We start from the raw sequence: 16,400 nt of genomic DNA, 5'->3' as shown, positions 1-16,400 counted from the left end.
CTCTGACGTGTAAATTACATGAAGAAATTTTGTTTATTTTATGCGCATGGTGTGAAAAAACATTATGTTTTAAGCATTTCTTTATATCTTATCACTATTGTAATTATTTTCTATCATAACAATGAATTACTTATTATTTCCAATTAACAGAATACAGGAACGTAAATGGTAAACTAAAGAACAAAAAAATTATGAATGTAAAACATAAAATAACAATTTAAAACATACAAGAAATGTAAATAAAACAAATAATTAGAATTGTAATAAAGTTTAGATATTTTAGTTAGGTATCTTGAAAATGCTCTGACAACACATTATATACAGCTCACTTTCCAAAAATGGTATTTCATAAACCAGCTTTATTACAAAGGAATGTATGTGCCTTGAAAGCTACTTTAATTTATGTAGTAACAGAAGTTTTCAGTATTAATTAATGGTGAAGGAGTATTTTGGAAAATTTCAGATTATTACAAAATTTGATTACACAGCTTTCAAGAACATTAATTATGTATCAACTTTTATTTGAATAACACTTTTTATACATCATCATTTCAAAGATATTCTCTCTTAATGTAGAATGCCAAATGTCTTTTGAGGTGTGTTTAACTCCTCAAAAGTGAAATTGGACAAAAAAAAAATACATATTACACATTTTGTCCCCTCCATACACTTGCCAACTTTTATCAAGACCATTCATTGAGACTTGGGGATCTTCTCTTGTAAGCTACACAGGCAAGTCTCACAACTTGGGTCATAATATCAGCCTGTCAGTACCTCTCTCTTACTGTCCCAAACTAAACAGAGGCTCTTGTTGAGCATGCACCAGTGAGAAACAGGAATGGAATATCACCTAGTATGTTTTAGTTACAAGGGTATTTCTTGAAAATTAAACAAACTGAACAGAAATACGCCGGATACACTCTTATATCACATTACTGTAAAACTACTAAAAGGAAAGGGGAAAAGCTATGTATACTAACAGTATCAAAGTTTTAACTTTTCTGATTAAACAGATTTTTCAATGGTGCTTCTTTTTAGAGGAACTGAAACACCGAAAGGTAGTATTTCGGGGAATGTAAAAGCCTCCTATCAAAGCAAGTAAAATGTCTTTTAGAATCTGTACTAGTCACAGGCGATACAAATTTATTAATCAACAACCTGAAATTAATCACATCAGAAACAGTCAAGAAAATATCTGAACAAGCTTCGAAACAGGTTAACTCTTAAGTCTGGAAAACCTATCTTATGCAATGCCAACTTGACTTCAATGATTTCCACGTCAAAGAAATAGTGTTGTTGGTCTTTCACAGGATGAAAGTTCATGTGTAACACATATTAAAAAGTAATTAATGCCAGCAATCAACACAAAGTGATTCACGTAACACTTCTGTTATGACAAGGAAAATACTGAAGTGTCTAAGCTAATTCGTGGGATTAAACACCTAGTTAATCAGTCTTACAACTAATGATAGGCATAATTATAAGGGCACAGGTGAAATTCAATCTGCATGTAAGGTGATATTGTATCATGGTTATCACCCCCAATTAAGAGAGAAATATATTTTTTGTTGCAATCATGCATGTTTACTTAGGAGATTACACTTAATGGCAAGTGTTAATAACCTATGACTACCATGTATCTAACCTAAATCTCAACAATGTTTCAAAGAAAATTTTATTTCATTTGTTTCTACCAGAGACAGTTTGTATTAAAGGTGTGCCACATAGGAGGCTAGTGATCATTCTAGTAAATATGCACAGATCTGTAGTTCAGCTGGCTATGTCACATAAAAAGTCATACAGCATGTGAAGAATGACTTTACTGATCACAAAGTATGCATGAGACATTTTGGAATTATTTCCATCTTGAGAAATCCAAATGCAAAAATAGCACCAGGACAAGAGCCATAACCAGTTGTGCACATAACGTGAGGTGACAGGTAGTCTGTATGACTCTTCTCTTTGGGCTACTTAGGACTCGGATTTCTGAAGATAGAAACAATTTTTAAATGTATCATGCATACTTCGTGATCAGCAAAGTCATTCTTCACCTGCTGTACAACTTTTTTATGTGACCTAGCCAGCTTACCTACAGATATATGCATATTTACCATTTGTATTAACTAATTATGGTTGGAATGGGGTTAAGACCTGACAATTGGATTTCGCACTCTAATAGTGTAATAAAACTGATGCTCTCAATATTCAAATGAGCAAGAAAAAAAAAAAGTTAAAATTCACAGTAGATGTCGACAAGTTTCCGATGCAGAACATTCTCATATGTATGAATATACTTACGTATTGACAACCATTACTCCAAATTGCAATTGACTCTAAATTGCAATTGTGTCAAAAATAAAACACCATCATTTCCGCATGCATAACATTATGTTAATAATTATTACGCCTCAACTCCATAAATAGTGTGGGATCGTTTAAAGTTAAATCAATATCATTCATGTAAAATCTGATGATTGGGTATCGTTTACTGCATTATCTCCTGTTAATCTGTAAGAAATTGCCTAGTGACAGAACATGACATGTCATTGTTGCTGTTGCTGCTGTTGTGGTTGTTTTGTTGGTGGTGGTGTGATCTTCAGTCCAAAGACTATTTGACACAGCTCTCCATGCATGTCTACCCTGTACAAGCCTCTTTATCCCTGTATAACTTCTGCAGATTATGTCCATTTGAACCTTCTTACTGTACTAAGCCTTGGTGTCCCTCTGCAAGTTTTGCCCCCCACCCTGCCCTCCCACGCTCCCCCTCTTCATTAGCAAAAGCAATACTTCCTTGTGGCCTCACAATATGTCCTTTCATTAGTTACCTGTCTAACCATCTAATCTTCAGCTTTCTTCTGTAGTGGCAGATTTCAAAAGCTTCTATTCTCTTCTTGTCTGAACAGTTTATTGTCCTCATTTCACTTCCGCACAAGCCTACATTCCAGACAAATGACATATTATCTAACTTCAAACTAAATTTCAATGTTTTGAGTCTGTACAGAATGATGAAAATAAATATCAAGCAATATGTACAAAAATTTCACTATTAAATTGGCATACCATATTTCGTGAAGGAATAGAGCTGATGCGATTATCTGATGTTTCCTGGAATTCTTCTATGGCTGTTGACACAGCCATGGTAAGAAAAGTGTCACTGTCTAAAGAACATCCACCCTAGAACAAATAAAAACACTTATCACAGTTAAAATGAAACAAATGTGACATAAGGTAACACAACAGTCCCAAAATGGTAATTTTAGAGTGGAATATAGGTAACATAGTTAATTTGTTACTTGTGTGTCCTAGGCTTTGCTGCATATAACTGTATCACCCACATTTTCAGGTGTCTAAAGACTTAGTCACTATTTTCTGTTTCCTGTATCACAACTTTTTTGTTTCCACTTGTAATTCTAATGAATCTATACTACTTGTCCCCAGTTTCAGTTCTACTGAAAACTTGGTCTGCATCTACATCTATACTCGGCAAACCACTGTGAAGGCATGAAAGATGATACGTCCCATTCTATCAGTATTAGGGAATTTTCCCATTCCGTTCACATATGGTACATGGGAAGAATGATTGCTTAAATGACTCTGTGCATGCTGTAATTAGTCTAATCTTGTCTCCATGATCCCTATGGAATGATACACAGAGGGTTGCAATATACTGCTAGATTCACAACTTACAGTTGATTCCAGAAACTTTTTAGTAGCTTTTCAAGAGGTAATTTATGTGCCTGCCAATTCAGTTCTTTCGAAAACTTTGTAATGCTCTCCCTTGGCTCAAACAGATCTATGGCCATTCGTACTGCCCTTCTTTGTATTCATGGAGTATCCTATTAGTCCTATTTGGTTGAGGTCCCACACACTTGGATCAGTCAAACAAGTGTTTTGTATGTAGTCTTCTTGTAGATTAATTGCATTTCCCTAATACTCTACCAATAAAGAGTGGCCTGTCATCTACTTTACCTACAAATGACACTACATAATCATTCCATTTCATATGCCTAAAAGCTGTTACATCCAGATAATTGTATGAGTTCATCTATTCCAACTGTGGCTGACTGACATTACAGTCACAGGATACTACTTTTTTTCATTTTTTGAGGTGGACAGTTTTACATGTTTGAACATTTAAAGCAAGTTGTCAGTTTCTGCCACCACTTTGAAATCTTATCAGATCTGACTGAGTATTTGTGCAGCTTCTTTCAGGCAGTACTTCATCATAGCTAACTACATCATCTGTCAAAAGTATGATGTTTCTATTAATATTGTCCACAACATCATTAATACACATAATTAATAGCAAGTGCTCCAACTCACTTCCCTAGGGCACACTTGAAATTACCTCTACATCTGTTGATGACTCTCCATGCAAGACAACTTGCTGCAGCCTCTCTCAAAAAAAAAAAAAAATAATAATAATAATAATAATAATATCCAGTCACAAATTTTCCATATGATCCTACTTTTGGTAATAAGCATAGATGTGGTACTGAATCAAATGCTTCTCAGAAATCAAGAAATACTGTGTCTATCTGACTGTACTGAAACATGGCTATCAGAACTTCATGCAAGAAAAGCGCATGTTAGGTTTCACATAACTGATGCTTTAGGGATTCCTGCTGGTTGTCATGGAGCAGGTCATTCTATTTGAGATACCTGATTATGTTTGAGCTTCAAAAATGTTATAAGACTTTGCAACAAATGGATGTCAAGGATACTCGACAATAGTTTCGTAAATAAATTCTGCTAGCCTTCTTGTAGATGTGAGTGAACTGTGCTTTCTTCCAATCCTTTGGCATGTTTTTTTCATTTAGCACGCCTACAGTAGTTAATAGGCTAAAGAGGAACTTACTCAATAATGAATTCTGTATAGAATCCAGTAGGGATTCCATCAGGCACTGGAGCTTTGTTCAGTTTTAACGATTCGGCTGTTTCTCGGCATCACTGACACTAATATCTGTTTCACTCTCATCTTTCAGTGGTATGGGAATTCAACTGAAGCAGTACTCTGGTGCTTTCCTTTGTAAAGGAACATTTGAAAATGGACAAAGAGTGCATCTTACATGGCACTAGCAACTGTACAAATGCATCTTGTAAAATGAAGAAATCACACAACAGTTGCTGAACCAACAATTTTTCATTGAACACACAACCAGTTTCAGAGCACTTGAAGTTCCATCATATGGTGTAAGACATAATAATGAAATATATGTATTAAAAAACCATGGGAGGGAATTCTCGAGATATTCAAGTTTACCAATCCCATATATGTTTGATACAACCTGTGGTATGGGTCAAGTGCACCCTAAATATTCATGTTAGTAAGTATTTACTATTACTTAGTTTTCCTCATAGTGTTATTGGCCATGTGGTGTGTGGGAAGGGAGGAGGACAGGTTTTATGGAATTTATGTAGGTAATTCCACAAAATGTGTGAATACGTGTTTTCTCTTCCCATCTTTATAACATCTTACATTTTTAATTATTCTGGTGGCTTTTGGTGTGCGGTCATGATGGTTTTATAGATCTTTCTCTGTCTCCCCCTTTTTACTCTTTTGACATGGAACTTCTGTTCCATAATGACACTGGTGCAAGGATGATCTCAGATGGTTAAGTGATTTCATTTGTAACATCCTGTTCTCTCTTTCATTCTGAATTTTACTTTAGATATTGTAACTGTTTAGTTGCTTAGGTGACATAAAAAAAAACTTAAGAATTCCCTCCCACTGTCTTATAACACAATATTTTCACTATTACCATTTGCACCAGATGATGGAGCTTTTAAGTGCCTCCTGAAATGTGCACATTAACAATATCATCATAGGAATAAGCTTGTTAGCACACAGCATCACTTTACCAGTAAAAGACATTATGTCTCAAGTAGTACTTCATGATTTTAATCATAAAGCCCTAAAGATAATTAGATATTTGAAACACAGCCTGGGAGGTGAAGAGGAAACAAAATATACAACATCTTCTGTATCCTCAGACTTTCGTCCTGAATGTAATGTGCTGTTTATTTGTTTGTTTATTTACAACATGCTCCATTACACACTACGTGCAATACTAAATATATATGTGTGTGTGTGTGTGTGTGTGGGGGGGGGGGGGGGGGATGGGAGGGCGTGCGCGCGCGCGCGTGCATGCGCATATGCGCAAGCACTTGTGTGTGTGTCTAGTGTAATGTTTGTGTTGTATGATGATAATAATGATGATGATGATGATGATGATGATGACGATGATGATTGTAATTATGATTATGAGAGAAGGGAGACAGTTAAACCCAGTGCCGGCACATGCTCTATTTTTCAGGAGTAGCACCAAGAGAACCCACACTTATCATCCCCATCTGACAGATGGATCACCGTCAACAGTGTCACTTGCGCTAACTTTCTGGGACATTGCAGAGAGGTTTGGTATTAAAAAAAAGGGCGTTGGCACAAAATATGGTGATCAGAAACTCTATGCCACCACTTCTCTTCACTTTGCTACAAAAATACTGGCAGTGAAAATTTTTTCACTAGCAGGATTTGAACTGGCTTATCCCTGGCTTGAGTGCCATCGGACAAGTGTGCATTAATGACCTTGGCCATAGAGGCCAGTGTCATGTGCTGTTGTATAATATGTTTCAACAGCTTGTTGAAGAACAGGGAAACTATAATGGAAACAATTGGTCATCTGAAGTGCAATTCAACAGAGTGAAGACTGCTACAGAATGAAATGTAGAAGACTCTGAGAAAGGCTTTGCCATTACTGAAACCTAGGTCTGACATTATAACACTAACAAAGGCAGACCAAAACCAAATTACCCTTTTTATTGTGATTTAAGCAAATGTTGAGACAGAGCTGAGGGAAAGTATAGCATTTTAACAAAGACCATTCATCCATAAATGCAGCCATGAAAGTAGGAAAGAGTTTATGAGCAAAATGATTCATGCAAAAAGAAAACTTTCTTGACTCAAAAAATAAGGGACCAGGTCTTAGTGTAAATGAGGAAAGACAAGCAACGGATAACACAGTAACACTAATTATTTTGCTTAAACTTGGTTCCATAATTACTGTGACCAATCTAGAGGAATTTTGAGCTGGTGTTGACAGTAAAGATAATATCTGAAGGAATTCCTTTCTAAGCACTGAATGGCTCAAGTAAGTACTTTTCTGCATGTAACCAGGCTGTGCAAACAACTTGACACCTCACATCATCACAAAAATTCTTTCAGACTCACCCCATTCCCACTGTCTTAAAATATTGGAACCTGATGAGTTGGCAGTCTTGTTCAATCAAGGATCATGAGCAAATCTGTTGTAACATAAAAATAAAACTGAAAAGAAATTATAAACTCACTGATGCACCTACCACTTCAGAAAATTTATAAATCTGTATCTCCATCTTTCTTCTGTAAAAACAGATATACACTTATAACAAATAAGTTATACAGGAATTGTATTCATACTTCTGAGGATACTACTTTTCAACATTTTTCTTTCTTCTGAAAATATACAAATATTTCATCATTCATAAAGAAGGGTAGCTATCGAATTTAAATAATTTACCAGACAGTATTAAACAGACAGTTTTAAACACTCCATTTATGAATATCACATTTTACCGTGAAATGTTAATTTTTTTTTCTTTTTCATACATTAGAAAAAGTCACTTTGATTTGAATTTTTTGAAGCACTCAAAACATGGAAGCCTACATTACGCGGCATACAGTATTACCATATCTTCTCTCTTATAGCTTTCCCTTGCATGTCAAATGTAACTAATTGACTGATTGGTTGATTCATACATTATTCATACATACATACATTATGTTCTGCTTATCCCATCATGAAGGGGAGACAACAGGAATGTGGAACTTGTCAAGCTATAAATTAACAGGCTGAAGCAACCACTGCTAGCTACTTCTTTGAAGTGAACTGACAACAAATTATGACTAGTTTTAACCTATTCAAACTGATAATTATGGCAATCACTTCTAGATTTCTTTGTGTACTCATATGTATGTTGGGAGAAAAACAGCTACTTTGCAGAAAGCCATTGCTCATCCTTCTACATTACTCAGCTACTGTTACTATCTAACATTTCAAACAAAGCATTGTTACTTTATACAGACCAATATGAGTTGTCTATATATTGGCAAAATAAGGCTCTATCTGATTCAAGTATCTGAGTTACACAAAATTTACATTCTCAAGTCAAAGAATTTGGATATATTCTAGGAGGAGTGGCTAGTGCCATATTTGTTTATTGTGTGTTAAAATATTTGGGAATTTTTAGTTTGCCACCTGATGTCTACTGGCACACTGTTATACAACTTTGCCCCAGTATATAAAATTCCATTCTGACCCGTAGTGAGGAATGCAGAGCTATATGGAAATTATTTTTACTTTTAGTATTGTGGTTGTGGATTGCTGAGTTTCTCCTAAGTTAGCTCTTGTCATTAACCACAAATACCATTAGGGAGTACATGTATTGGTATGTAAGAGTAAGAATACCTAATTCCTGAAGAGATTTCTGAAAAATGTTCAGTTGTCAACTTTAAACAATATTGCTATTACATGGTTCTGTAGAATAAACACTCTTTTCACCTTAGGTGCAATGCCCCATAAGATTGTGCCATAGGACAGAATTGAGTGGAAGTATGCAATTTTGTCTGCAGGTCAACAAATGGGGAGTGATTTCTGAGTGCAAGGCAGGCAAAATTGAGTTTTTCAGCTAGCTTATCCATACGCTGGTGCCACCTGAAAATTTTATCTATCTGTATACTTAAGATCTTCAGACATGAAGCCTCATGTTTTATTGAAATATGTGCATTCGGTTTTTCATAACCACTTTCATCTTTTCTATCTGCAGCACAATTTTCATATTTCATCACACAAATAGTCATCTCTTCTGAAAGTTTGTCATGTTCCTCTGGAAGACTGACTAGTTTTAAGCCATTATCCAAGAGTTCCTCATTTATAAGTTTGATATGTTATGTCTGTTAGCAATATTGTCTGAATTCCACAATTTATACATTTTTGTATACATGTGAAAAAAGAAAACATACACAGAAACATGGTTGATGACAAAATGCAAGAATCATGGAATGCAAGCTTTCACTGCCAGTACTTGTGTTACTGCTGATATTTGACTTATCTAAATAGCATCCTGAGTCCTTGAAGTCTCTGGTGATGTCTCCAGCAGTGGGAGAGGAAATCTTTGGCAGGTAATTACTCCTTGGGTCCTAGCCTTATGACCATAAGTCAAATATCAGAAAGAATGAAAGAATATCCCTGAATAAATATTTGTGGTGAAGATAAAATGTAACATACAAATATTCTACAGTGATTATGCTAAAGAACTTGCCCCCTTTCTATCAGCAATTTATCGTAGATCGCTGGAAGAACGTAAAGTACCTAGCGACTGGAAGAAAGCGCAGGTCGTTCCCATTTTCAAGAAGGGTCATAAATCAGATGCGAATAATTATAGGCCTATTTCGCTTACGTCAATCTGTTGTAGAATAATGGAACATGTTTTGTGTTCTCGTATTATGACGTTCTTAGATAATACAAATCTCCTTCATCATAACCAACATGGATTCCGCAAACAGAGATCATGTGAAACTCAGCTCGCCCTATTTGCCCAAGAAATTCACAGTGCCGTAGACACTGGCGAGCAGATTGATGCCGTATTCCTGGACTTCAGGAAGGCATTTGATACGGTTCCGCACTTACGTTTAGTGAAAAAAATACGAGCTTACGGAATATCGGACCAGGTTTGTGATTGGATTCAGGATTTCCTAGAAGAAAGAACACAACATGTCATTCTTAACGGTTCAAAATCTGCAGATGTAGAGGTAATTTCGGGAGTACCGCAGGGAAGCGTGATAGGACCTTTATTGTTTACAATATACATAAATGACTTAGTTGACAACATCGGTAGCTCCGTGAGGCTATTTGCAGATGACACGGTTGTCTACAAGAAAGTAGCAACATCAGAAGACTCGTACGTACTCCAGGAGGACCTGCAGAGGATTAATGCATGGTGCGACAGCTGGCAGCTTTCCCTAAACGTAGATAAATGTAATATAATGCGCATACATAGGGGCAGAAATCCATTCCAGTACGATTATGCCATAGGTGGTAAATCATTGGAAGCGGTAACGACCGTAAAATACTTAGGAGTTACTATCCGGAGCGATCTGAAGTGGAATGATCACATAAAACAAATAGTGGGAAAAGCAGGCGCCAGGTTGAGATTCATAGGAAGAATTCTAAGAAAATGTGACTCATCGACGAAAGAAGTAGCTTACAAAACGCTTGTTCGTCCGATTCTTGAGTATTGCTCATCAGTATGGGACCCTTACCAGGTTGGATTAATAGAAGAGATAGACATGATCCAGCGAAAAGCAGCGCGATTCGTCATGGGGACATTTAGACAGCGCGAGAGCGTTACGGAGATGCTGAACAAGCTCCAGTGGCGGACACTTCAAGAAAGGCGTTACGCAATACGGAGAGGTTTATTATCGAAATTACGAGAGAGCACATTCCGGGAAGAGATGGGCAACATATTACTACCGCCCACATATATCTCGCGTAATGATCACAACGAAAAGATCCGAGAAATTAGAGCAAATACGGAGACTTACAAGCAGTCGTTCTTCCCACGCACAATTCGTGAATGGAACAGGGAAGGGGGGATCAGATAGTGGTACAATAAGTACCCTCCGCCACACACCGTAAGGTGGCTCGCGGAGTATAGATGTAGATGTAGATGTATTGGCAAGGAAGCCACTACTTTCAAAAAAGAGCTGCTACTTCCTTGGTTACATTAAATACCTGCTGTTTACCCCCTACTGCTAGCACATCATCAGCATGATGATGTTCATATTTATCAAAGTTATCTAAGTGTGCTATGAATTGACACCTGTTTAAATAATCATTGCTACTTGTCAGGCAGCTAGCAGATAAGTGGATAATTTGAAGAAATAGTAGCCAACAACATATGTCTTTTCATATTGTAGGAATTCCCAATTTTTTTACTTAATGTCTAAAACGAGTTTATTGAAAATGTTTGCACCAGAAAACACAGCCACTATGAACCACAGAAGAGAAAGCAAGTCTTAATGGAAATTACTTTTTTACTGTATTTTTTGATGATGTAAATGTCAACTCAGCTGCAAGAAAACATTTAAACAATAAATGTAGTGGGAATTTAGCATCCCAAGATCTGTGAGAAATTTTAGCAATATCATCATCATGCTCATGTACTTCATATGACCCTGTTTGGTCTTACATAATGCCCCTTTCATTTCCACCAACCTGTCTTTAGATTCTAAAGTTATACAATTTATTGTCCCTTAAAAAATTGTAATTATGCACTTGAGTTTACAAAGTTCATGTTATCGTTGATTTACCTTCACAACATTTTACTGGTCTTTTTTTTGTGAAAAACACTGTCTTTCTTTAATCTGCATTCTCCCAGAAAATAATACTGGAAGTCAATAGCAATTGAAAGCATACAAAATGAGGAAGCATTCCTACCTTCAAGACCAAACAATGAAAGAAGTTTCTAAGTATGAAACATACTGAACAGTGATTATTGATTTTAAAGACATCACACTGATTGCATCTAGTTGGTCTGTTCATTGTTCCAGTTATGTAGATGTTCAGCTAATTACAATCACATCAGTAATAACTGCTAAGACTTACATACATTTTAAGAGTAAACTATAATGCAAAATACTTTTTGTTACCTTATACACTAACCTGAGGAAATTTCTGCTGTAGGGCTTGATACGCAGACTGGTACTTTGGAAAAAGTAAGTTACTTTCAGCTAGTGATTGCAGCACAAAATAGAATGATATTTCACTCATAGAATAAAGCTGGTCTTTGTCTATTTGTTCAGATATAAAAGTTGCCTCTAAGTTACTCCAATCAACAAATGTAAGCAGTGCTCGAATGCTTCGCTCTCTTGCTGTAATGTCTTTCTGAACCCATCTTGAAATCAGGCTTAGGAGACTGTCCTGAGGAACGACCCAAGCCTGAACATATGAAAAGAAGTTTCAGAAATAAATATTATTTATCTTTTAGTTGCAAGACAAAAACATATTTTGAAAAATATGAGATAATTAAAACAACACATTTTCAAAATATATACAAGACATAATTAAAAATGGCATTAGTTCCAATAACAAAAGACTATATCACAGGTCTCAGTTTTGGTGCTTTGAAGATTTCCCAGTAAATTATATTATGAGGAGAACAGATTGCTACTCCCCATATAGAGGAGACAGTGCGTCAGAGACGGGCACAACAAAAAGACTGATAAACATTTAAACTCTTGATGAAGGGCCTTCTTCCAAGGCAGAAAACACACACACATTCACAAAAGCACAACTCACACACACATGACCACTGTCTTTGGTGCTGTAGCCAGACTCCTGACAGCAACTGCACCTGATGGGAGCAGCATTTTGGCATAGGTGGAGCAGATAAGGAGGGGCATAGGGTGGGGGTGTGGGGTGGGGGGGATAGCATGTTCGAAGGGAGGGGGAGGTGGTGTGCTGCCTGTGGGAGCATGCAGGGACATGGTGGGAACAAGGTATCGCTGCTAGATGCAGTCGGGAGGTTTGGGGGAGGGGAGGGGAGGGGGGAGGAGGGAAGGGAGGGGGAAGAGCAGAAAAGGAGAGAAGTAGAGAAGGGGAAAAAGACTAGTGAGTGCATTGGCAGAATCGAAGTCTGTGAAATGTTCAATTGGAAGCAGAGAAGGGGACTGGTTGGTGGAGGACAAGGACTAGCGAAAGTTGAAGCCATGGGGATTACGGGAACGTAGGATATATTGCAGGGTGAGTTCCTGCCTTTGCAGTTCAGAAAAACTGGTGTTGGCAGGAAGAATCCAGATGGCCAGGTTCTGAAGCAGTCACTGAAATGAAACACATTGTGTTGGGTAGCATGATCAGCATCTTGGTGGTCCATCTGTCTCTTGGCCTCAGTTTCTCGAAGGCCATTCATTCGGACAGACAGCTTTTTGATTGCCATGCCAATGTAGAAAGGATCACAATTGTTGCAGCTTAGTCTGTAGATCATACGACTGCTTTCACAGGTAGCCCTGCCTTAGATGGAATAGCACATGCCTCTGACAGGACTAGAGTAGATGGTGGTGGCGGTGGTGGTTGTAGTGGTGGTGGGAGGATGTATGGGACAGGTCTTGCAAATCTAGGTCCATTGCAGGTATGTGAGCCATGACGAAATGGGTTGGGAATAAGGATGGACAAAGATACTGCATAGGTTTGGTGGGTGGCAGAATACCACTGTGGGAGGGGTGGGAAGGATAGTGGGTAGGACACTCCTCATTTCAGGGCACGGCAAGAGGTAGTCGAAACCCTGGCAGAGAGTGTGATTCAGTTGCTCCAGTCCTGTGTGGTACTGAGTCACAAGGGGAATGCTCCTCTTGGCCAGTTGGTGGGACTTTTGGAGGTGGTGGGTGACTGGAGAGATAAGGCATAGGAGATCTGTTTCTTTTTTTATATAAGGTTGGGAGGGTAATTACAGTCTGTGAATGCTTCAGCGATATCCTTGGTGTATTTCGAGAAAGGCCACTCATCATTATAGATGCAACGGCTGTGAGTGGGGAGGCTGTATGGAAGGGTCTTCAAGGGTATGGAATGGGTCGCAATTGTTGAAGTGGAGATATTGCAGTTGGCTGGTAGGTTTAATATGGGTGGAAGTAGCCATCTTTGAAGTAAAGATCAAGATCAAGAAAGGTGGCTTGTTGGGTTGAGTAGGACCAGGTAAAGCAAATGGGGGAAAAGATATTGAGGTTCTGGAGGAATGTGGATAGGGTGTATTCGGCCTCAATCCAGATCATGAAGATGTCATCAATGAATCTGAACCAGGTAAGGGGTTTGGGATTCTGGAAGTTGTGGACGAATTGCTCTAGATGGTCTATAAATAAGTTGGTTCAGGATGGTGCCCATATGAGAGCCCATAGTCGTACCTCGGATTTGTTTGTAGGTAATAGCTTGAATGAAGAAGTAATTGTGGGTGAGGATATAGTTGGTCATGGCAGTTAGGAAGGAAGTTGCAGGTTTCAAAACTATCAGGAATTGGGAAAGGTAGTGTTCAATAGCAGTAAGGAGATAGGCATTAGTAATGTTAGTGTATAGGGAGGTGACATCAACAATGACAAGCAGGGCACTATATATTGAAGAAACTTTGCAGAACCAGTGGATAAAATCATTGGTATGTCTTATACAAAAGGATAGGCTGCGGGTAATAGGCTGAAGTTGTTGGTCCATAAGAGCAGAGATTATCTCAGTGGGGACTTTAGGACTGGTGTAGGTGGTGGTGGTGGTGGTGGTGGTGGTGGTGGGAGGATGTATGGGACAGGTCGTGAAATCTATATCTATTGCAGGAATGTGAGCTGTGAGGTAAGGGGTTGGCAGTAGGGATGGACAAGGATATTGCATAGGTTTAGTGGATGGTAGACTATCACTGTGCAAGGGTGGGAAGAATAGTGGGTAGAATATTCCTCATTTCAGGGCATGAAGAAAGGTAATCAAAATCCTGTTGGAAAATGTGCTTCAGTTGCTCCAGCCCTAGGTGGTATTGAGCCATGAGGTGGCCGGACATTGGGAATGTGGGATGTGGTGGGTGACTGGAGAAATAAAACACAGGAGATCTCTTTATGTGCAAAAGTTGAGAGGGCAGAATCTCAATACCTTCAATGTCTTCTTTCTCATTCTCTTCACCTGGTCCTCCTCAAGCCAACTTCCTTTATGTTCACTGCTACTTTAAGGATGGCTACATCAGTATATCCATCCATATCAAACCTAAAAACCACCAGCAAACCTCTGCTTCAACAGCTGCCACCCATTTCATACCAAAAAGTCCATTGCACACAGCCCAGCCAGCCACAATCATCACATCCGTAGTGAGCAGTCCCTTTCAAAATATTCACAGACCAGAATTACCCTCTACTTATTCTAAGAGATATGATGGTTGTAGACTGAGTGTCTTATGGAGACCTATAAAGTCCTATACATTCTGGGTGTAGTGGTCGCATTTGCTTATGAGTGGTCCCACAAGTGATGTAAAATGTTTAGCTACAACATACGTGGGCACTCTAATGTTACTTACAACAGGTCAAAGGGGGATCCTAACCATGTGGATTTTTGGTAGGGTTGCTGGTACAAACTTATAATGATATTGGATGGATGTGAACTCTTCTTGAGGTGGTTCAAGGTTTTCCTCTGAATTTTGCCAATCAGATCATTATTTAATTGGCAGTATGCCGGATAACTGAAGTAAACTTTACTTCCATACAAAATCTTGTTGTGCAGTGAAATACATCAAAAATAAAGGAAAGAAGGAAGGACATTTATGATTTAACACCCCATCGACATCCATGTCATTGGAGACAAAGCAGATATTTGGAATGTTTCAAGGATGGGTATGAAAATCAGCCATGCAATGTCAAAGGAACCATCCTGGCACTTGCCTAGAGTGATTTAGAAAAATATGTAGAAACCTAAATCTGAAAAGACGGATGCGGATCTGAACTGTCATCCTCCCAAATATGAGACCAGTGAGCTAAGCACTGCACCACCTAACTCAGTAAATACATCCAAGCCAGTGTCAGTGTTATAGTGTAAAGTTACACAAGACCACCAGAAGGAAATACCATGTGAATGAAGCTATGGAATATCAAAATCATAAATGGGCAACTGACATGTAAAAATGGTTTTACACCAGTAATGCACCATTGCAACTGAAGCATTATGACTCAACAGGCAACAAGATATATTTTACTGAGCCATACATCAAAAGAATAATGAGAATTGCAACCACTCGATATTGACTTTGGTCTCCCTCCCTCCCCTTAACACTTGTTGCATCTTCTAGTCTGTATTACTTGATGAAGACCAATGGAGGAATGTTTCCCATCCTCAAAACGAGAAACAAGGATCTGTAATTGAATATCTGTTTGAAACAGCAGTTCTGTAACATCAGCAGCACGTATGGGCTGTTAAAGAATTAAAATTGTCCTGTTCTAATAGCAACACACAGCAAGTTACCTAAATACTTTTTTGAATATGAACTGTCAAATAATTGTACACTGACAAAAAGTAACAGTTATTCATCACAAAAAGCAGCTTCAAAGCTGCACATTTCTCTCAATGATAAACTAAAAAACTTTTAAATAAGTTCTCTATTTTTTACTAGAGAAATTACATGCTGCTGAGGAAACCTGCTCAATTTCACAATTTCAGTGATAGCTTCACAAACTGCTAGCACCTGAATTTCTGTCTCCTGTGTCCTGAAACCAATGTCTCTGTTTTACACAGACAGGAACTGTCCCTACTACATGTCATTCAATCATGCAATCATCCTGGACTCAATCT

At 38.0% G+C, this 16,400-nt stretch overlaps 1 protein-coding gene across 2 annotated transcripts in view; it reads right to left on the bottom strand.

The window, feature by feature from the left end:
• LOC124786670 (myoneurin-like) overlaps nt 1-16,400 on the bottom strand; it is a 138,354-nt gene that overhangs the window by 93,519 nt on the left and 28,435 nt on the right. For both annotated transcript variants that reach the window (XM_047254282.1, XM_047254283.1), the window contains exons 2-3: nt 11,763-12,038; nt 3,061-3,174 (exon numbers count right to left, since the gene is read on the bottom strand). In XM_047254282.1, coding sequence (XP_047110238.1) covers nt 3,061-3,174; nt 11,763-12,038 — 390 coding nt within the window. The remainder of the gene's footprint in view (nt 1-3,060; nt 3,175-11,762; nt 12,039-16,400) is intronic.

This window comes from Schistocerca piceifrons, chromosome 1 (assembly GCF_021461385.2).
Source record: "Schistocerca piceifrons isolate TAMUIC-IGC-003096 chromosome 1, iqSchPice1.1, whole genome shotgun sequence".
Classification (NCBI taxonomy): Eukaryota; Metazoa; Arthropoda; class Insecta; order Orthoptera; family Acrididae; genus Schistocerca; species Schistocerca piceifrons.
Note: the sequence above shows the minus strand (reverse complement) of the source record. Positions and strands in the feature narration are given on the sequence as shown.